This window comes from Salmo trutta, chromosome 20, assembly GCF_901001165.1.
Source record: "Salmo trutta chromosome 20, fSalTru1.1, whole genome shotgun sequence".
Taxonomy (NCBI): domain Eukaryota; kingdom Metazoa; phylum Chordata; class Actinopteri; order Salmoniformes; family Salmonidae; genus Salmo; species Salmo trutta.
In genome coordinates, this window is record NC_042976.1 from 38,677,532 (window position 1) to 38,697,896 (window position 20,365).

The window sequence follows — 20,365 nt, forward strand, 5'->3', positions numbered from 1 at the left end:
GGTTTACTTAGTTTACTTATAAGGGCTCCCGAGTGGTGCAGCTGTCTAAGGCACTGCATCGCAGTGCTAGAGGCGTCACTACAGACCGCGGTTTTATCCCAGGCTGTATCACAACTGGCCGTGATCGGGAGTCCCATAGGTCGGCGCACAATTGGCCTAGCGTCGTCCGGCTTAGGGGAGGGTTTTACCGGGGTAGGCAGTCATTGTAAATAAGAATTTGTTCTTGACTGACTTGCCTAGTTAAATAAAGGTTAAATAAAAAATACAAAAATCCATTCCAGCCACTAAAAAAGGCCCGTCCTCCTATAGCTCTTCCCACCATCCTTCTCTGTTCAAAATGGAGATGTCCTCAGTGGCGCTGCTCGTGCTCTAACAGACGTCTTAATAGGACAGATACAATGATGCGATGTCTATCTAAGTCTATGAATATTCCTGCAATATATTTTTTCTATCGTTCACTAACTCGTACAGTAGGTGGCAGAAATACACTTTATAGGTTGAAGTCTGCCAATAAACCTCGAAGAAGAAGAAGACCATTCGCCAACAACAAGGGGTTTCGATGAATCTGGCCCGGGCGACCGAAGGTAGGAAATTGGTTGCGTTTGTTTTGAAACCGGGCTGCCTCCCGGGCGTGAGCCAGGTGCCCCGTTCAAAGCCCACTGCGTAGTCGCCTAAAAAAACGTTAAGTGACGTAATTAAGCATGTGGAAGTTAGTAGGATTCTATGTTTTCACATGCCAAAGTGATTGCTTTTGGTAAAAACGCTTTATCTGCCTTCCCAATGAAGACTAGTTTGAAAATGCTAAGAGATGTTGTATAATTCTGGACGATCCACCGTGCTGCCTTGTGGACAACATGACCGAGTGGCGCAGATTACTGTTCTATTTGAAAAGTGCGGTCCTCCCTCACCGCTTTTACCTATCCACGTCACGGGCCAGAGTCCGGTGCCCCACGGTTCAGCATAATCGAATCCACCCATTGGTCCCTTCCGCCCCATGTCATTTGATTGGTGAAGTAGTTTGCACTACAGTCAACGCAAGGAGTGTAGTAACATGAACTGTCAGACACAGACGGTGCACTTGACATGGAGAGGTATCGGTAAGCTGCCTTGTCTTTTTTGTTAGCAACTTGGAGTAGACTAGACAAAATAGCACCCGGTACATTCATTGCCTTTGACAAGCTAGCATGTCACCTCTATATAAATAGCGCGCATACTATCTGGATAGAGCAAGGTTAATTGGCTGTCTATAGCTAACGTTAGCTAATTTAGATAATGGGCATTTCCATGTAAAACGCCCCATGATTCACGAGCACATTACATTTGGTGTCAAATGAAAGCTAAGAGTCTATATATGTTCTATGAAATGCGTCGTTCTGTTACCAAATAGGTAAGTGACCAATAAATCAGTAACCGAATGACTGCAACTAAATTGTCTACTATGGGAACTCCTAGTTGTCACAACTCTGTTGGGTCACCTCTCTACTGTACTGTCATACAGTTATGTTCAGGTCATAGCTGTTTTCTTTATGTCTGTCGTGTGGTGGTCAACGCAAACGTGTGAAACAAGTCTTAACTGTCTGTCGCTGTCTTCCTCTTGCTCTCTCTTCCTCTTTGTCTCTGTCTTTCTTCTCTCTCCAGTTAATGTCATCGTTCGCAGCTCTTATGGAGACCTACCCATGAGCCCCCTCTATCCATTTACTGTAACCAGTACTCTCACCCTCTGAGAGCTGGCAGACACCCCAGGTGTCCATGGACGTTGGAATATAGTTGAAATTTGGTCAATCCAAATCTGAACCAATCATAGACGTCTGTTTCACAAGTTTGGACAGTACAGTAAATACAACTAAACTAGAATGTAGGTCAGTATGTAGAGTTCAGTACAGTAGAGCCCACTAGAATACAGTATAATTTACTGTAATGAACTACTATGATGTCTGAACTTGTGAAACATAGATGTCTACGCTTGATCCAGACCGCCCAAATTTGGTCTTGTTTTGGAGCAGAGCTCATTAGAAGTGGCAGTGTGCGAATCCTCATACTAACATACTTAATAGTATGCAAAAAAATGTGTTATTGTATGCAACATTTTTTAAATGGTACTCAATGCGTCATATAATGTGAGATTGCGTCGACGGGTGCCATTTGCTAATTTTGGTACAGCGCGTCAATTCATCTGCTTATCAGCTGTTGTCAAAGACGAGTGAATTCTACTAGATCAAATGTAGAAATGAGTGTGCAGTTTAAGTATGTAGTACGCTTGTATGGGTATTTGACAGGGCTAGTGTGTAGAATAATACCCAAACATGCAAAGGAGGATTTACACTACTGCCTCACAAGTCCTCAACTGGCAGCTTCATTAAATGGTACCCGCATAACACCAGTCTCAACGTCAACAGTGAAGAGGCGACTCTGGGATGCTGGCCTTCTATGCTGATAGATTCATTTTTTGGAGGTGCTGCGCACAGGCATACAAGTTGTTGGTCTAATTTAGTCTAAAGTCTACAAAGTGAGACTTTGTACTCGCTTCTTGGCTATTTTATATTGTTTTGTTCACAAGCTCATTTATTTTTCGATGTTAGTTTGAGTCTGCTGCTTCAGCTGATAGTGAAGAGATGCCCAAATCTCACACACTGACACATTTATACTACTTGAGTGACCCCGTTACCTTGGTAACCTCTTTTCATTAAAGGGGCAGCTGAACATTTTGTATCTGATATTTTGGTTAAAAGACATACCACATTATTTCTTACTAATGATACATTTATTGCTTTTAGAAACATTACAAGGCATGGTCATCCATTTTGTTTTTATGTAATTATGGCGAGAGAGCGAGAGAATACTTAAGTTCACACAGGTCACCAGATAAGACAGGAGAATCTCACCAGATAGGACAGACTGACCCTAGCCCCCCGGCAAATAGATTATTGCAGCATAGATACTGGAGGCTGAGAGGGTCAGGGGACACTGGCCCTGTTTGACGATAGCTCCGGACAGGGCCAACCAGGCAGGATATAACCCCACCCACTTCGCCAAGGCACAGCCCCCACACCACTAGAGGGATATCAATAGACCACCAACTTACTACCCTGAGACAAGGCTATAGCCTACGAAGATCTCCTCCACCGCACAAGCCCGAGGGGGCACAAAACCGGACAGAAAGATCACATCAGTAGCTCAACTTACTCAAGTCGAGTATAGCGAGAGAAAAAAAGCCTTGTACAACGTGACACAACCCTCCTAGGGACGGCATGGGAGAGCACTAGTAAGCCAGTGACTCAGCCCCCGTAATAGGCTTAACGGCAGAGAATCCCAGTGGCGAGAGGGGAGCCAGCCAGGCAGAGACAGCAAGGGCGGTTCATCACTCCAGTGCCTTGCCATTCACCTTCGCCAACCCAGGGCCAGACTACACTCAATCATAGGACCTACTCAGTAAAGACATAAAGGTCAAGAGAGTCTGCGTCTCTCACATGGATAGGTAGACCATTCCATAAAAATGGAGCTCTATAGGAGAAAGCCCTGCCTTCAGCGGTTTGCTTAGAAATTCTAGGGACAATAAGGGGGCCTGTGTCTTGTGACCGTAGCGTACGTGTAGGGACACCCCTTCAAATTGGTGGATTCGGCTATTTCAGCTACACCCGTTGCTGACCGGTGAATGAAAATCGAGCACACAGCCATGCAATCTCCATAAACAAACATTGGCAATAGAATGGCTCGTACTAAAGAGCTCAGTGGCTTGCAACGTGGCACCGTCATAGGATGCCACCTTTCCAATAAGTCAGTTCATCAAATTTCTACCCTGCTTAGAGCTGCCCTGGTCAACTGTTAGTGCCGTTACTGTGAAGTGGAAACGTCAAGGAGCAACAACAGCTCAGACGTGAAGTGGTAGGCCACACAAGCTCACAGAACAGGACTGCCGAGTGATGAAGCGCATAGCGCGTAAACATCATCTGTCCTCAGTTCCAACGCTCACCACCGAGTTCCAAACTGCCTCTGGAAGCAATGTCAGCACAATAACTGTTCGATGGAACTTCATGAAATGTGTTTCCATTGCCGAGCAGCCGCACACAAGCCTAAGGTCACCAAGTGCAATGCCAAGCGTCAGCTGGAGTGGTGTAGAGGTCACCGCCGTGCACAAAGCGAGGTCTGTACAGAAATTGTTTGTCGAGATCAATGTGGAAGGCCTTGACTGGCCTGCACAGAGCCCTGACCTCAACCCCATCGAACACCTTTGGGATGAGTTGGAACACCGACTGCGAGCCAGGCCTAATCACCCAACAACAATGACGGGTAGGCCGTCATTGTAAATAAGAATTTGTTTTTAACTGACTTCCCTAGTTTAATAAATAAAAATAAAACCTCGCTAATGCTCATTGCTGCGTGGACTTGCTTCCATTCAGCCATCTTCCAACATCTAGTGGAAAGCCTTCCCAGAAGAGTGGAGGCTATTATAACAGCAAAGGGGGGGGACCAACTCCATATTAATGCCCATGACTTTGGAATGAGATGTTCGAGCAGGTGTCCACATACTTTTTGGTCACGTAGTGTATGTACAGCAGGACCAAATTGGAGACATTGGTAGGAGCAAGTCCAGGAAAACCTTGGAATCAGCCCTAGCCTTAACAGGAAGCCAGTGTAGAGAGGCTAGCGCTGGAGTAATATGGTCTAGTTGTCTGGTTCAAGTCAATTGTAGCAGCCGTGCTTAGCACTAACTGAAGTTTATTTAGTCCTTTATCCGGGTTCGCCGGAAAGAAGAGCATTGCAGTAGTCTAATCTAGAAGTGACAAAAGCATGGATTAGTTTTTCGGCATAATTTTTGGACAAAAAGTTTCAATGTTTTAATGTTACGAAGATGGAAAAATGCTGCCCTTGAAATATTCTTTATATGTTCGTCAAAAGAGATCAGGGTCCAGAGTGACGCAGAGGTCCTTCAGTTTTTTATTTGAGATGACTTTACAACCATCTAGATTAATTGTCTGATCAAACAGCAGATCTCTTTTTGGGGGGGGGGACCTAAAACTAGCATCGCTGTTTTGTCCGAGTTGTTTAAAAGTAGCTTACACTGTCAGAAGGTTGCATTAGGCTACAAAGTAACTACTAGCTAACTGATAGACTGTGGGTTGCATTTGGTGTGTGTTTACCAGTTACCCATCTAACTTCTACCTAGTATTTACACGGTAGTTACATATACCTAGTATTTACACGGTAGTTACATATACCTAATATTTACACGGTAGTTACATATGTTGTCAAAGTCATTGGTACCACATTTTCTGGTTGTCGTCAGTGGATAAATGTAGACTTTGTTATTATCTAGCTATGTTAGTGTTCAGTTTTGAGGAACATGCGTGTGGAAAAAAACTACTAAATTGTTTTACTTCTACAGACTTGTTTTTCCCAGAAATGTTTCAATTGTGTAAGACATTGTCATTACTGCTGTTTTTACGGACTCTAAATTGAAATCGTAGTAGTTGACTGACCTCCATGTATTTTCTGTTTTCAGTGACTGGTAGTGACACCAGCAACCCCATCAGTGTGGCCAACCATGAGAGCTGCTCTCTGAGGACTTAAGCCACCACCGCCACTATGAAGGTCCCTGCCAACCTCAATATTTCCTATGGGGACATGGATCCCCCTGACACCCCTCCCACCATGTCCATTGACAAGCTCTTCCCAGCACTCCTGGAGTGTTTTGGGATCATCTTGTGTGGCTACATTGCTGGGCGTGCAAATATCATCACATCCACACAGGGCAAAGGATTGGGGAACTTTGTGTCCAAGTTTGCCCTCCCAGCATTGCTCTTTAAGAACATGGTACTGTTGGACTTTGGCAATGTCATCTGGCCATTTCTGTGGAGTATTCTCATCGCCAAGGTGTCTGTGTTTTTCATTGTGTGTGTGATTACACTACTGGTTGCCAGTCCTGACACTCGCTTCAGCAAAGCTGGTCTCTTCTCAATATTTGCTACTCAAAGCAATGACTTTGCTTTGGGATATCCTATTGGTGAGTGTTGTGTTCTTCTTCTTTTCATCCTTTCAGTTTCACTCCACTTGATGAAGGAAGAAGGAAACCGCACACTGCTCTTGATAGTAACACTGATCTTTAATAAGCTTACGTATCGGTGTGTAATTTGATTAAAGATCAGTGTTACTATTGAGAGCAGTGTGCAGTTTCCTTTTTCCTTCATCTTGTTCTACTGTTACCATGCACCTGCAGAGAAGATTGCTCAGATGTGCGAGTGCCTTTTGAATTTTGAGTTTCACTCCACTTAAAATTTGAGCGCCTCCTCCTTGCAGAACCTCAGCACAAAGGAAATGGATGTCTCGAATGTCTTTTATACTTGAAATCTTATTTGGTTGATTTGTGGCACAGATTTTGATTCACTCTGCTCTCCTCCCTAAAATATACCTTCCTAAACTGTACCTTTTTTTCTTTCTTTTTTTCCCACAGTTGAGGCCTTGTATAAGAACACCCACCCGGAGTACCTACAGTACATCTACCTGGTGGCCCCAGTGTCTCTCATGCTTCTCAACCCAATTGGCTTTGCCTTCTGTGAGATCCAGAAGTGGAGGGACCAGAGAGACCGGCAGCAGAACAAACTCCAGATAGTGGGTGTGGTCATCCTTCAGGTTCTGAAGAATCCTATCGTCTTCATGGTTGTTATTGGCATTATCTTCCACTTCATCCTGGCCCAGAAGATCCCTGCTTTCATGGAGCAGTTTGTGGATGGCCTGGCTAACTCTTTTGGAGGAGCAGCTCTGTTCTACTTGGGCCTCTCCATGGTGGGCCAGTTGGGAAAGCTCACCAGGTCTACTGTTGTAGCCCTGATCCTGCTCATCACTGCAAAACTGTGAGTGTTTTTGGGTCGATTTAGGAGGGATTGTTTGAGAATGTTAGGGTAGATTATTACACGTGTGTACAGTATAATGGCAAAAACATTTTTTTTACCTAATACTGACTTAAGCATACATGAACTGTGATACAATTTCATATTCATATAGGCCTGCAGTTCAAATATGTTCATCCTGTTCTTAAAGGGTTAGTTGTAATTATACAGTGTCAGGACCTAAGACCACACCTGCTTGTTATTACATTTTTGTGTTGGTGTAATGTCATGCAGGTCTGGGCCTGTCAGAGAGCTGACAAAAACATGCTATTGACTCAGAACTAACTGTAGATCCATATAGGTCTGTCACACACAAGGGAACAGTAGGCTCATGACTGCCATTGTATTGTGTATTACCAACCTTCTTCAATGCTGGCACTCACCCACATTTCAGTGTTTTTACCTGCAGAACATTATTGTCAAGGGTTAGGAGAAGAAATAAAGTCTCTTCCTTCTCACCTGACGATTCATTGTGAAGGAATCCAGCGTTTCTCTTGTAAACCTTTAGTAACGTTAAACTTGAAATAACGTGTTTTTTTTATTTTCTTCTTCTGGAGGTTGGTGATGCCGTTGATCTGTCGAGAAATGGTGGAGCTACTGTATGTCGACCACACCAACTCTGGTCTCAACCAATCCAGTCTCTCCAACTATGCCTTCCTCTATGGAGTCTTCCCTACCGCCCCCAGTGTGGCCATCTATGCTGCTCACTATAACATGGAGCTACAAGTTGTAAGTCATCAACCCTCTCCTGTATGGATCGAAATTAGGGATGCACCGATATGACACTTTTGACCGATATCTGATATTTCCCCCCCCCCCCCAAAAGAACGATACCGATTATTTATTTTTAAAATGTGTGGCATTTTACAGTTAAATAGTTGAAACACACACACTGACCAAAAAGTTATTTTGTTGGCATTTATGTCCCCATTACCAGTAAAATGCAATCAAAACCTATTTCTTTCACTTACTTGCTGTGCTGTTTCATTGTTCATTTGTTCAGCCTCAACCAGGATTTCATCATACATGTCAAGCAGTGAAGTTCCAGCTCTGTCTGTCCGTGGCGCCTCTTCCTCCGTGCGCACTGTCACTGTGTCCGTTTCTATCTTGTCCAGCTGTGTCTGTAACATTTCACATAAACCCTGTGTCGAAGTAGCGGTCCTTATACCTAGAGGCTCAGAGAGAATGCCACCAAATCGCTTGTTCACAGCCTCTAGTAGAGTACTTTTCCAAGTTAACCCGACGGTCTGTGTCGGCAGTTTTGTTGAGAAGGCATTTCAATGCCATGACAGAGGGTATCACGTCTGCTGCAGATACAGTTGATGAGCTTATTTCTCCAGTCAGTTGTTCGAATGGAGCTAGGAGTGTTCAAGTTTCAAACATGTTCTCAAATGCCATTGAAATGGCAGCAGCGGTATGAGAACCAGCACATTCTTGAGCATGCAATACGGCTTTCCTCAGTACGAAATCCTCGTCGACCCACTGTGTTGTCAGACTCCATGCTTATGGGGCTGACATCGCTGGTCCAAATGTCAGTCGTGAAGCTAATAGCAGTGAAGCCCATAGCAAGTAGCTCATAGATGTGAGTTTCAACAATACTGTGTAACTCTGGTAGGTCAACATCTGAAAAATAGCCCCTACTTGGTAGTGTTTACCGGTGCTTGACCAGTCGGCGAAAGCCAACATCATCCACGACAGAGATACGTTAATTGTCAAGGGCAATGAATTCCGTTATCTTGGCGTTAATGGATTTCGCCATTAAGAACATTTCAGCGAGACAACTCAAATCTTTCAAATTACTGCTCGACTTGTCGACTGCTCGAATCCACACAGCAGATATTGTGGGCTAGGTTAGGAATGCTGTGTTGCACACGTAGCGCTATATTTCTTGTGGCGTCATTACGTCGTCTACCTACGTTTATATAGGTACAGCATGCACGTCAGCTTTGACATCGTTTTTGCACATCGGGCCGACGTTGGCATTTTTCGCTAATATCGTCCGATTCCGTTATGCTTACCGATTTTTAGATCGTGCATCCCTAATAGAAATGTATGCCATAGGAAGACATTGACAGTGTCATATAATTGTTTTCTAACAGGTTACCTCGGGGATGGTACTAAGCACGTTCCTCTCAGCTCCCATAATGTATGTTTCTGCTTGGTTGCTGACAATACCATGGATGGACCCTAAGCCGTTGATGGATTCACTGCAGAATGTCAGCTATAATGTCAGCATCATCAGCTTAGTTACACTGGTGAGTTGTTGACTGCCTCCCACCATTATGAACGAAGAACTATCATTAACGGTAGTCTTTATCTCCTGACTGGCTTTGTGCTGGTTAGCCTATTTTATTTCAGACAGGGTGGTCGGATTTCAGGAAATTATAATCCCCAAGCAGGGTGCTGTGTTGATTTGTACTAAAGTGTCTTTGTACCTAATCCCATTTATATTGTGGAATTCGGGGACAGTAGTATTAGGTGATACTGTCTAGGCTGGGCTACACCAATTCTGTATTGAAAAGAGATACAATGACATTGAAAAGCGCAGGAAGTCTATGAACAGCAGGGATGGGGATATGACTTGAAACCAAGCAGTTCAAAGTCATCAGCAGGATGTCTCTGTCTGGTGCCAATGATATGATACGTGAGACTAACTTCCTCCTATAATGTTACCCCCGTTTCACTTCTGTAACGAACCGGGAACACATTGCTAGTAAAAATCTGATGGTGTAAAAAGGACTTTATAAATACATTTGATTTGGGACTGTTTATTTTCTGTTCCTTTTCCCATTCGCCTGGCCATATTATTATATATTTTTTTCTAGACTGGTCATATCCAGTTTTATTTGTCACATGCGCCATATACAACTGGTGTAGACTTTACTGTGAAATGCTTGCTTAGAATGCAGCCGTATACAGAGAGTACCAGTGCCAGGTCAATGTGCAGAGGTATTTGAGGTAAATATGTACATGAAGGCAGGGTAAAATGGCTAGGCATCAGGATTAATAAGAGTAAAATAAAGAACAGAGTAGCAGCAGCAAATTGTGTGTGTGTGTGTGTTGTCGGTATACGTGCACGTGTATATAGTGAATGTGATGGTGTCAGGCATGTGGAGGTCCTGGTCTGGGGTCTTTTTATTTCAGCTGAAACATGGGACCAACCATTTTGTAATTCCGGTTTACATGAAGACGTATGGTATCGTTTTCTGTATGGTTTGTGTAGACGAGCATATCTAGTTTTGAGGTCTTTTTGTTACAGGTTTGGACAGTAACTGTCATGTTCCTGAGTAAGAAATTCAAGAGACTACCTCACATGTTCACCCTCAACCTGTTCCTGGCACAGGCAAGGCTTTTGAATATCTGTCACTTTTCACAAAAACGTTCATCAACTGACGTATTGTATGTTCAAGGAATAATGTTGAACATATCATATTGTCCATAGTTGTAAGTGCAATATCACTGTGTAGAAGTTATCATTGATTGCTGCTTCCTATTGACGTGTGCCTCTCCGTGCGTCCAGATTCTAGCTTGTGTCGGCATGATCTTGTGGAACTTTGTCGTGCGCCAAGATAGCTTCATTGGACACGTGTTGACGTTCACACTGCTGTACGGCTCACTGTACAGTACTTACGTGTGGCCAGGTATGTCCGTCACCCGCACGACCATCAGCGTTATACCGCCGCCATTCTCTCCTACAGTATGCTGTTGTGTTGCGTGTTTGACATACTGTGATTCGAAAGGGAAAGGTGAAAGGTGCGGCGTCTAGCGACGATGATGATCTCGAGCTAGAGTGCGCGTTGTGGTGTTTTTAGGTCTGATAGCGCTTTCCCTTGTGCTGATGAAGAGGGGTGGTGAGCTGAAGGTTGCGCCCGGCTTCCTGGTGATTGCAGGCTGGGGGTGAGTCATGATTTTATTTTATTTTTTCCCCCACTGAAATAGCTGGAAACCAAAGGACCTTTTTTGTTGTTGTTGAATCTGCTGCTCAAACACAGTCCTTATCTGATGCCAACAGAGTCCCAGGCCTTGTGGCAGCAGTGCTCCTCATAACTGGGGAGAGGATGCCTGACACCATCGACTCGGCGTTCTTCTACGGGACACCCCAGGTGAGACGGACTGGGGAAAGTAGATATTCAGAATCACCTCTCGTAGAACATGACTTCATCATCCTGACCTACTGTCTTTTTGACTTCCGCAGAACATCTGCACCTCAGTTGTGCTTGCCTTCAGCATAGTGCTGAGTGGGGGCTCATTGATGGGCCTCAGTCGAGGCACATGGGATTCGAAGTACCAGGTCCTGGAGAGAGACTCTCTGTTAGGCACTACTGAAGATCTGAGGCCCCAGAGTGGCCCCGATACCCAAACTATCCCAGATATGTTGGAGCCAGGCAGAACCGGAAGCATCAACCAAGGTATACAGGATTTATGACATGTATATTACAGTAGACTGGTTAATCAAGTGTGTGATGCTGATCAAATGTATTCTCTGTGTGTGTTGTCAGAGTGCCATATGTGTGACTGTGCTCCGTCCCAGCCCATGCCTGATATGATTGTCAGCACAAACAAAAATGACGCGCTTCTCATCGAGCCAGGTAGTGATTATAAGAAACCTCCTAACCTACATCCCTCTAGTCTTCATTTGAATTCGTTGTGTCAGATACCACCTCTTCCTGTAGACAAATGATATCGTTAAACCAAGGGCAAGGAGTTTCCCTGGTCAGGACAGGTGGTCAGACCAGGAAATACTCCTTGCCCCAGTTATCCCCACACAAATGTCACGCTTAGGTTAGCTAAGTGATTCATTTGAAACTATGTCATTACCCTGTGGGTCACTAGCCATGTCTGCCCTGTGGCCTTCCTCAGGTCCGTGTGGGACTGGCTGTGAGTCCACAGGCTGTCTACTGGCCCAGGAGGAACAGCAAAAGCAGCTAGCAGACAGACAGGTGGCCCGCCACGTGCTCCTATGCCTGCTACTGACCGTCAGCCTATTAGCTGTGAGTGACTCATCACACAAAGCTCCCTCAGGATAAGATAAAAACCTAATTGGTTGGGATGTTGCTCAAGGGTCAGTTAATGTAATGATGAAATGTTGTGCTTGAGTATTATGCCATTACCTCACAGCTAGGCCTACCTTATGCAACACAGCCTGTTGATTTTTTATCCCTGTCCTGCCCATCAGTTTTGGGGTTAGTATGATGATCCCTGTTTGATTGCATGTCTCTCTCCATGTTTTTAGAACCTGTCCAGCTGCCTGTGGTGGCTGTTTAATCGGGTTCCTGGGAGACTCTACTTAGAGCTGCAGTTCTTCTGTGCTGTGGTCAACTATGGACAGGTACAATAGGCCTCCCTGGCCTAGACATAATGGCATTAACAACTGCTCTATTCATTTTAATGGTGGTGTTTACATATGTGTTTTCTGTCCTCAGGGCTTCATCTCATTCGGGATTTTTGGGCTGGACAAACATTTGATAATACTGCCATTTAAAAAGAGGTAAGTGGTTCCCTGACTTGCATTTCATAGGATCTAGTAGTAAGCTGTGTGTTGAATAAGAAGCCTTGACATGTGTTTTTGTCCAGGATGTCCAGTCTGTGGCATAGTATGAAGCCAGAGGAGCAGCCTCAACTGGTTGTGTCTGACGACATCACGATGACCTGCACTCAATTCACCACGTACCACAAAGAGCAGTGTGTCCGTGACATTGTCCAGAAGAAGAGGTCAGGATTCAATTATAGTCTCCTTACAGTGCTGCTCTGCTCAGGGATTCAGTAGAAACGGTCTGCTTTTGCTGTACAACCACTGTATATTTGTGAAAATGGTTTAGTGTCCTTGAAACTACTATTGCATGGTGAGATTGTTCTGACTAAATATGAGACACTAAAACCGCCTCTCGTTATTAGTCTTTTCTGACTTGGCTTATGATTTGACAGTCTGACATCATTTTTGTATACCCATTGATCATCCCTAATATAAGTTATTTTTCTCATGGCTTTTGGTGCATGGGTTGTGTTCTCTCTCTTGCTTTTGTCTGTGCGCCATCTTCCTCCTGTCTATCTGCTCCCTCCTCCCCTTCTCTTTCTGTCGTTCCTATTGGCCCTGGTAGCTGTGGGGAGTGCCTAACTGGCCTGTTGGTGAATCTGTCCTCCGACACACAGGTGTGGGGAGAGGATGGTGGCGGACACTTTTCTTGGCACTGAGCTGGTGGAGTGGCTGTTGCAGGTGGGTCTGTCACAGGACCGGGGAGAGGCGCTGCTCTACGGTGGCCGACTGCAGCAGGGTGGGGTTCTCCAGCACATCACCCAGGAGTACGGCTTCCAAGATGACGAGCTGCACTACCGCTTCACAGCGTAAGGTGGGCCCTGGGCAGGCCCAGTCTCTCTCCCGAGGCACAGGATGACAGATGTCAGCTACCTACCAAACCTGAAACCAGGGCTCTACCTACCTAGCAGTAATAACCAATAGAGGTGAATTGAAGAGTGCTGCTTTTTGAAATACTCACCGTTTTGCACATGGGAAATATGCAGTCATAACAAGCATTGAGCACTTGTTTTCTTTTGAACTGTCCATTGTAATATGTTTTGTGTGGTACTGTATGCATAACGAGATTTAAGTTTGTCAAGGAGGCAGAACTAATAATGAATAATCTTGCAAAAGTATGGATGTCAAATATCTTGCATTATCATCTCAAGTTATACAGACTAGCTTGTATACCATGAGGCTGATTGAACATGTTTTTACTTAGTTGGGATGACAAGAATGGTATACGTCAATGTGACTTCAGGTATTAAAAATAGAAGCCTGTAATGTTGCTGTGTATTCTAAATATCCTTAATTTGGCCATTTGTTTAGAACTTGAAAATAGGATGTGGCAGCCAGATAGAATGGTGTCAAATGTTTATGGATGCAGAATTGTGTTTTTGATTTTGACTTATTTTAATGATTCTTGGCCCAAAAAAATATACATTTCTGATCAGCTATCTTTTGGGATTTTTAAATACACAATTACATTTCAGTTTGCTGGGAGAAAAGGAGTACAATACCAAATGTGCCAGATTAAATGTATTATGAGTTATTTTGGAGCGATGTTACTTTGTCCTTTAATGGGGTTGTGCTTATTACTGTTGCTAATAAGGTAATTGAGCCATGTATTCACCTTGTTTGGCATTATGAATGTTTGAATGGTTTGTCAATGTATTATATTTTTTTCATGTCAGTTGACTGAGAATGTAGTGTCATGTACTTTGAAGCCAACTAATGCTGCATGTTCCTCTGATTCCCAGCCTGTTCTGAAAAAAAACACAACTATTGCAACAAAGGTTTACACGATTCCTTTTATTCTGGGTTAAAACAGAACTGGTGGATACATGTGGTAACGTGTAGGTGTGGCTCTATCTTTAGGGCTTTTCAGGGTGCTTTCCAGATGGCTGACGGCAGTGGTGTAATAACGTGAATTTGTCCTGTTCTTTTACTTCAAATAAGCCTTATGTAACTCACTCAGTAAACAGCTCAAAGGTCAAACTAAAGGCAACTCTCTCCTCAACTGCTCTAGTATTACTGTTTGGTTGAAATATAATGCTTGTTTTAAAATATAAAACAAGGATTTGAAAGAAAATATGACGGGCTGTAATCATGACCCAGATGTATTAATACTTTACTGATGAGCAGCAATTTGTGAAACTACCATTTACTCTTACAATGTAGTTTAATTATTGCATAGTGGGGCATACTGGGGTTTGATCTTGAAACAACCCCTTGTCGTTCCAATATGAAAGATCCCACTAAATGTTACTGTACACGCTCAGTTCTTCCTGGCTTGAGTTAGAAAACAGGTGCACAACTAAAGTAGGGTCTTCAATACCACTTGATAAAAGTTTCTCCATCTCAGCCATCTTCTTCTTTTCTAACTCTCTCATATTCTGCATGATCTTCTTTCCTTTGTCCTGAAAAATAAAATGCTACATTTAAGCCAATTATTTGCTTAATCTTTAAAGGGTTAAGATGTATAGATTAGGAAAAGTTCTGTACCTTGGTGCTGTCAATGATTGCAGCCACCACCTCGTGTTTGATAAACAGTGGATGTTTGCGATCTGGCTTGCTCTGGAAACGGGGTATCTTCTTTACAGGGTCATCAGGGCCATAACAGGGAGAGCTAGTTTGCTTCAATTGTTTAATGTCTTTCACAAAGACGAAAGGTTTGAAAACAGACCTGTTGGGTAAGAAAGGACCCTTAATATACAGCGATTTGCATAAACTTTAGATGGAACAATTAACATGGCTAGGTAGGGCATGTGAGCGGTGGCCAGCTACCTCTCAGGGTCAGGTGTTCCAGTGATGTAGTGCACCCCTGGCAGGGTGGAGTCTGTTGGTACGACAGACACCATGCTTCCTGTTGTCATGAACATCCCCTCCATGTTGATGCCACTCTCCTTGTCCCTCAGGATTTCCATCATTGTCTCAGCAGTGATGTGTCCTAAATACTCAGAAGTAATTCATTGTAAATGGTTTGTCATCCTATATCAGGGCTCTCTGACCCTGTTCCTGGAGAGCTATGGTCCTGTAGGTTTTCACAAGCCTAATTTAGCGCACCTGATTCTAATAATTAGCTGGATGATAAGTTGAATCAGGTTAGTTACGACTGGTGTTGGGGCGAAAACCTACAGGTCGGTAGCTCTCCAGAAACAGGGTTGGAGAGCCCTGTCCTATATGGATTCGCTATTCAGTTTTGATTAAAATCTGATCAAACCCATTTTTTTTCTACACTTGACGCAAACAACTAATCCTTAAAGCAAAGGCCTACATTCATCTACATACTTAACTCACCTTTACTTCGCTCTAGTAGGTTCCGTCCTTCGCAGTATCTGCTGCCAGACGCCTCTATTCTGGCTGTAGTCATGAAAGAGTATGTCTCAGCAAAACTGAACGGGGCGTTCCCATCCCACCAGCCATGGCTCCTGGCATACTCCCTCATCCCAGGGTGTTCCTTGTCTATCTTGGTTGTTATGGAGTACTGATTGGAGATATTACGATATCCATCTAGAGGAGGATCAAAAACAACGTTCAAAACTGTTATTGCTCTGCAAGTTCAGAAGTTGGGGCAAACTTAAACACTGATAGCTTATTAAAATGTACCTCCCACTTTCTCTGCTGCCCAGTACTTCCCAGACGTCTCCATCACCCAGGCCTCAGTCCTGTCGGAGATGAGGAAGCTGTTGTGGTAGGTAAAGCCAGACTGGTCCTCCATGCAGTTTCCTCCCTGGCCATATTTCTCCAGCAGCTCAGCAATAACATCCACAGCCTTCTGAGCAGTCTCTGCTCTCTCCAGACCAAGTCTGCAAAGACAAACCCATCACATGGATGTGTCCCCATTATTTGCTTTACAGTGCAATGCATTTTTATTTTACAAGCAATAATTAACAAATACCTGAGCAATGCTTAGTGGAAGAATGACAAACTACAGACAGGAACAGATATGTATGATGTATGAATCAACTGGCAGATATTCACCTGACAAAATCCATGCCAAGAAGGGCCTCCTCGTCCTCAGCGCTCTCTCTGCCCCAAACGGCCTCGTTTCCGATGCACACCTGATGCTCGTTAGCCCCCATCTCAGCCCCCCACAACCAGGCTGGTCTGCTCAGCACAACCGCATTGGTATGGGCTGCCTGCTCAATTTCGATGTACGTGCACTAGTCCGAGGAGCAAGACAGAAAGGGGACCCAGCTGTCATTGGGTACCTACTGAGTGTAAGACAGGTGACATTTTCACATCACTACAAATGTCGAAAACATGTACAGAGGAGGTCTTAAAGACATACTTCAACTTTTTCTCCTGCATTGTAGTCTCTCGCAGGGAAGTAGACCACCTCCTGGACCTCATCACAGGGCCTGTCTGAGTTCTTTCCGAAGACGATGCGCTGTCCCTGGGTGGCAGGGGGCAGAGCCACAAAGGTGTCACAGGAAGATGGGTACATTCTGGTGGGCAGAAAGAATTCAGCAACCAAACCAACCCACTGGGCAAATAACGTTATTTCAACGTGGACATTTTGGTCATATTTGGTTGAGACGTCGATCAATGAGATTTCTACATTTATTCACCCACTCAAAAAGACAAGACAGAAGTTTGTAGAATTCCCAATGTGTTATAACTATCCTTTCAACCATCTAAAAGCACAAATTCCAGTGGAAAAACAATGATATTTGGTTTATTTGTCATCTAAATGTGTTATCACTGCGCTTTCAACCATTTAAAAGCACAACAAAGTTCAAATGGGAATGCAATGTCAGATATTTTCTATTTATACAACAACTTCATGTAGTCTGGGTAGCCATTTGATTAGCTGTTCAGGAGTATTATGGCTTGGGGGTAGAAGCTATTTAGGAGCCTCTTGGACCTAGACTCGGTGCTCCGGTACCGCTTGCCGTGCGGTAGCAGAGAGAACAGTCTATGACTAGGGTGGCTGGAGTCTTTGACAATTTGACACTGCCTGGTATAGAGGTCCTGGACGACAGGAAGCTTGGCCCCGGTGATGTACTGGGCCGTACACACTACCTTCTGTAGTGCCTTGAGGTCGGAGGCCAAGCAGTTGCCATACCAGGAAGTGATGCAACCCGTCAGGATGCTCTCGATGGTGCAGCTGTAAAACCTTTTGAGGATCTGAGGACCCATGCCAAATCTTTTCAGTCTCCTGAGGGGGAATAGGTTTTGTAGTGCCCTCTTCACGACTGTCTTGGTGTGCTTGGACCATGTTAGTTGGTTGGTGATGTGAACGCCAAGGAACTTGAAGCTCTCAACCTGCTCCATTACAGGCCCGTCGATGAGAACGGGGGCGTGCTCTGTCCTCCTTTTCCTGTAGTCCACAATCATCTCCTTTGTCTTGATCACGTTGAGGGAGACGTTGTTATCCTGGCACCACACGGTCAGGTCTCTGACCTCCTCCCTATAGGCTGTCTCATCGTTGTTGGTGTCACTGTTGCGTCATCAGCAAACTTAATGATGGTGTTGGAGTCGTGCCTGGCCGTGCAGTCATGAGTGATCAGGGAGTACAGGAGGAGACTGAGCACGCACCCCTGAGTGGCCCCCGTGTTGAGGATCAGCGTGGCGGATGTGTTGTTACCTACCCTTACCACCTGGGAGAGGCCCGTCAGGAAGTCCAGGATCCAGTTGCAGAGGGAGTTGTTTAGTCCCAGGGTCCTTAGCTTAGTGATGAGCTTTGAGGGCACTATGGTGTTGACCGCTGATCTGTCAATCAATAGCATTCTCACATAGGTGTTCCTTTTGTCCAGGTGTGAAAGGACAGTGTGGAGTGCAATAGAGATTGCATCATCTGTAGATCTGTTGGAGCAGTATGCAAATTGGTCTAGGGTTTCTGGGATAATGGTGTTGATGTGAGCCATGATCAGCCTTTCAAAGCACTTCATGGCTACAGACGTGAGTGCTACGGGTCGCTAGTCATTTAGGTAGGTTACCTTAGTGTTTTTGGGCACATGGACTATGGTGGTCTGCTTGAAACATATTGGTATTACAGACTCAGACAGGGAGAGGTTGAAAATGTCAGTGAAGACACTTGCCAGTTGGTCAGCGCATGCTCGGAGTACACATCGTGGTAATCCGTCTGGCCCCGCAGCCTTGTGAATGTTGACCTGTTTAAAAGGTCAGTTGCAGTAGGCTAACCTCAAAATGTGGCCATGGATGTGTTACTCATTTTACATTTGAATAAATACTGTCACGTTAGTTTAGAAGACAGCCTTAACTGTATTACTAAAGTATTACTGAATTGTGTTTGGTTGACAACGCAGCCAAATATCATAATTTAATGCTTGGATAGTTTCATCTGAGCCACTGGCTTAAACTTATTATTTAACTTTTAGTTTTGGTTTGGTTGGAGAAGTAATTATTAATTTTCTAAATTTTATTTAACTAGGCAAGCCAGTTAAGAACAACTTCTTATTTACAATGACGGCCTACCAAAAGGCAAAAGGCCTCCTGCGGGGACGGGGGCTGGGATTAAAAATAAAATATAAAGATGAATCCAATATATATTTGTTAACTTGTCGACAAGTAAATTTACTCTATTGCAAAAGTGGAATTGAATTGTGTTTGGTTGAAAACGCAACAAAATTTCTACATTTGAAGGAGATGTATCTTTGGCTTTAATTCCAGTTTGTCTACAAATGAATAATTGATATGTTGGATTCACATCTCCAACTCAACCAAGAATCAAAGTTAAAGAATAGGACTAAATCAAATCAACCTTTATCTAAAGTATCCCTTTAAAGATACCAATAAACCAATAAAGTTAGGGAAGGGAATTGCCAGGGACCTCACGAAAAGATATTATCACGATACTTAGGTGCCAATATGATATCTATTGGGATTATCACGATTCTTTATGTATTGCGATTCAATATTCCAAACATATTGCTCACCATACAGTATGTCTGCTGCAGAGGGACAAGAAAGCCATAGAAAACGAGTTTAGATCAGTCATGGAAATAAAAGTGCTTTAAAAAAAAAGGAAAAAATGGACTCCCTATTTAAAATGAAGATGGAGAACAAAATCAAATCAAATCAAATCAAATTTATTTATATAGCCCTTCGTACATCAGCTGAAATCTCAAAGTGCTGTACAGAAACCCAGCCTAAAACCCCAAACAGCAAGCAATGCATGTGAAAGAAGCACGGTGGCTGGGAAAAACAAGCTATCAAGGAAAAGAATACTGGAGTTTTGGTGCAGGTACAGCCCAAAAAATTATATTGCGGATATGTAACTGTATCGTTTTTTTCCCCAATCACTAAATAAAGAGCATAGTTGTAGATCAACTCTCCTATCTACAGTAGGAGGTGCTGCCCACTAAAAAAAAAAATCTGACGGTGGATATAATGTTGAATATCTGACGTTGTTTAAAAAGGTACAAATTCAACATATTTTATATGTGTCTATGTTGAAAATGTGTTGAAATTATGATATAATCCTGTGGTTGAAATTTCACCCACAAAACAACAGTTTACATGAATAATGACATTTAGATTCCACGTCACAATACGTTGACAAATTCCGCTGAGAAAACTGATTCAACCTGTTTGTGCCCAGTGGGAAGCTACTGTGACAGAAGGCTATTTACAAAGAACACACTGGGATAAAATACGCAGAACTGGTTGATGATTTTACCAAATGAACACACAAACAAAGCACTTGACCATACACTGGACATTGCCTGTCTAATGTACAATCTGAAATAATCTGCTGATTTCAGCTAGGCATGTTAACGTTACCTGTCACCGCAGCCAAGTAGCCGATCACAAATTGTAGCCGACAATTTAATTCGTGTAAGTGTCCCCCTGATTCATTAAACTATAAACTTTCGTCCTTACTTTCACTTTTATTTCAATCTTTACCAGATTTCACAAGTGCGCACGATGAACGTCGTGACTGCCTCGCTGAACGTCAGAGGTCACGCACGCAGAGAGCTGACTCGGAAGAAGATGT

The 20,365-nt window shown here is 43.8% G+C and overlaps 2 protein-coding genes across 4 annotated transcripts; one reads left to right on the forward strand and one right to left on the reverse strand.

The window, feature by feature from the left end:
* Window positions 1-988: 988 nt before the first annotated feature.
* Window positions 989-14,194, forward strand: gpr155a (G protein-coupled receptor 155a). 2 transcript variants are annotated; one of them, XM_029703168.1, is made up of 16 exons: window positions 989-1,097; window positions 5,501-6,001; window positions 6,449-6,848; window positions 7,442-7,613; window positions 8,984-9,139; window positions 10,144-10,227; window positions 10,405-10,525; window positions 10,697-10,781; window positions 10,897-10,987; window positions 11,080-11,293; window positions 11,384-11,473; window positions 11,745-11,875; window positions 12,118-12,213; window positions 12,308-12,372; window positions 12,459-12,596; window positions 12,983-14,194. In XM_029703168.1, exons 2-16 carry the CDS (start codon window positions 5,584-5,586, stop codon window positions 13,074-13,076), a joined length of 2,355 nt encoding a protein of 784 aa, XP_029559028.1. In that variant the 5' UTR covers window positions 989-1,097; window positions 5,501-5,583; the 3' UTR covers window positions 13,077-14,194. The 2 variants fall into 2 exon arrangements, with proteins under 2 accessions (XP_029559028.1, XP_029559027.1); XM_029703167.1 differs by having other exon boundaries at window positions 13,035-14,194.
* A 2-nt stretch (window positions 14,195-14,196) lies between these two features.
* scrn3 (secernin 3) lies at window positions 14,197-20,342 on the reverse strand. 2 transcript variants are annotated; one of them, XM_029703172.1, is made up of 8 exons: window positions 20,152-20,342; window positions 16,694-16,798; window positions 16,384-16,565; window positions 16,009-16,208; window positions 15,700-15,912; window positions 15,187-15,349; window positions 14,905-15,085; window positions 14,197-14,819 (listed from the first exon to the last, which is right to left on the reverse strand). In XM_029703172.1, exons 3-8 carry the CDS (start codon window positions 16,482-16,484, stop codon window positions 14,658-14,660), a joined length of 1,020 nt encoding a protein of 339 aa, XP_029559032.1. In that variant the 5' UTR covers window positions 16,485-16,565; window positions 16,694-16,798; window positions 20,152-20,342; the 3' UTR covers window positions 14,197-14,657. The 2 variants fall into 2 exon arrangements, with proteins under 2 accessions (XP_029559032.1, XP_029559031.1); XM_029703171.1 differs by having other exon boundaries at window positions 16,694-16,850.
* Window positions 20,343-20,365: the final 23 nt, after the last annotated feature.

Bases quoted from the DNA above. Each gene is read 5' to 3' on its own strand.
- gpr155a (XM_029703167.1), top strand. From the start codon at position 5,584: ATGAAGGTCCCTGCCAACCTCAATATTTCCTATGGGGACATGGATCCC. The intron at 6,849-7,441 runs GTGAGTGTTTTT...CTTCTTCTGGAG, and splicing joins CTGCTCATCACTGCAAAACT to GTTGGTGATGCCGTTGATCT. The intron at 11,294-11,383 runs GTATACAGGATT...GTGTGTTGTCAG, and splicing joins AACCGGAAGCATCAACCAAG to AGTGCCATATGTGTGACTGT.
- scrn3 (XM_029703171.1), bottom strand. From the start codon at position 16,849: ATGTACCCATCTTCCTGTGACACCTTTGTGGCTCTGCCCCCTGCCACC. The intron at 16,209-16,383 runs GTGAATATCTGC...TTGTCTTTGCAG, and splicing joins CTTGGCATGGATTTTGTCAG to ACTTGGTCTGGAGAGAGCAG. The intron at 15,350-15,699 runs GTGAGTTAAGTA...CTGAGTATTTAG, and splicing joins CCTACTAGAGCGAAGTAAAG to GACACATCACTGCTGAGACA.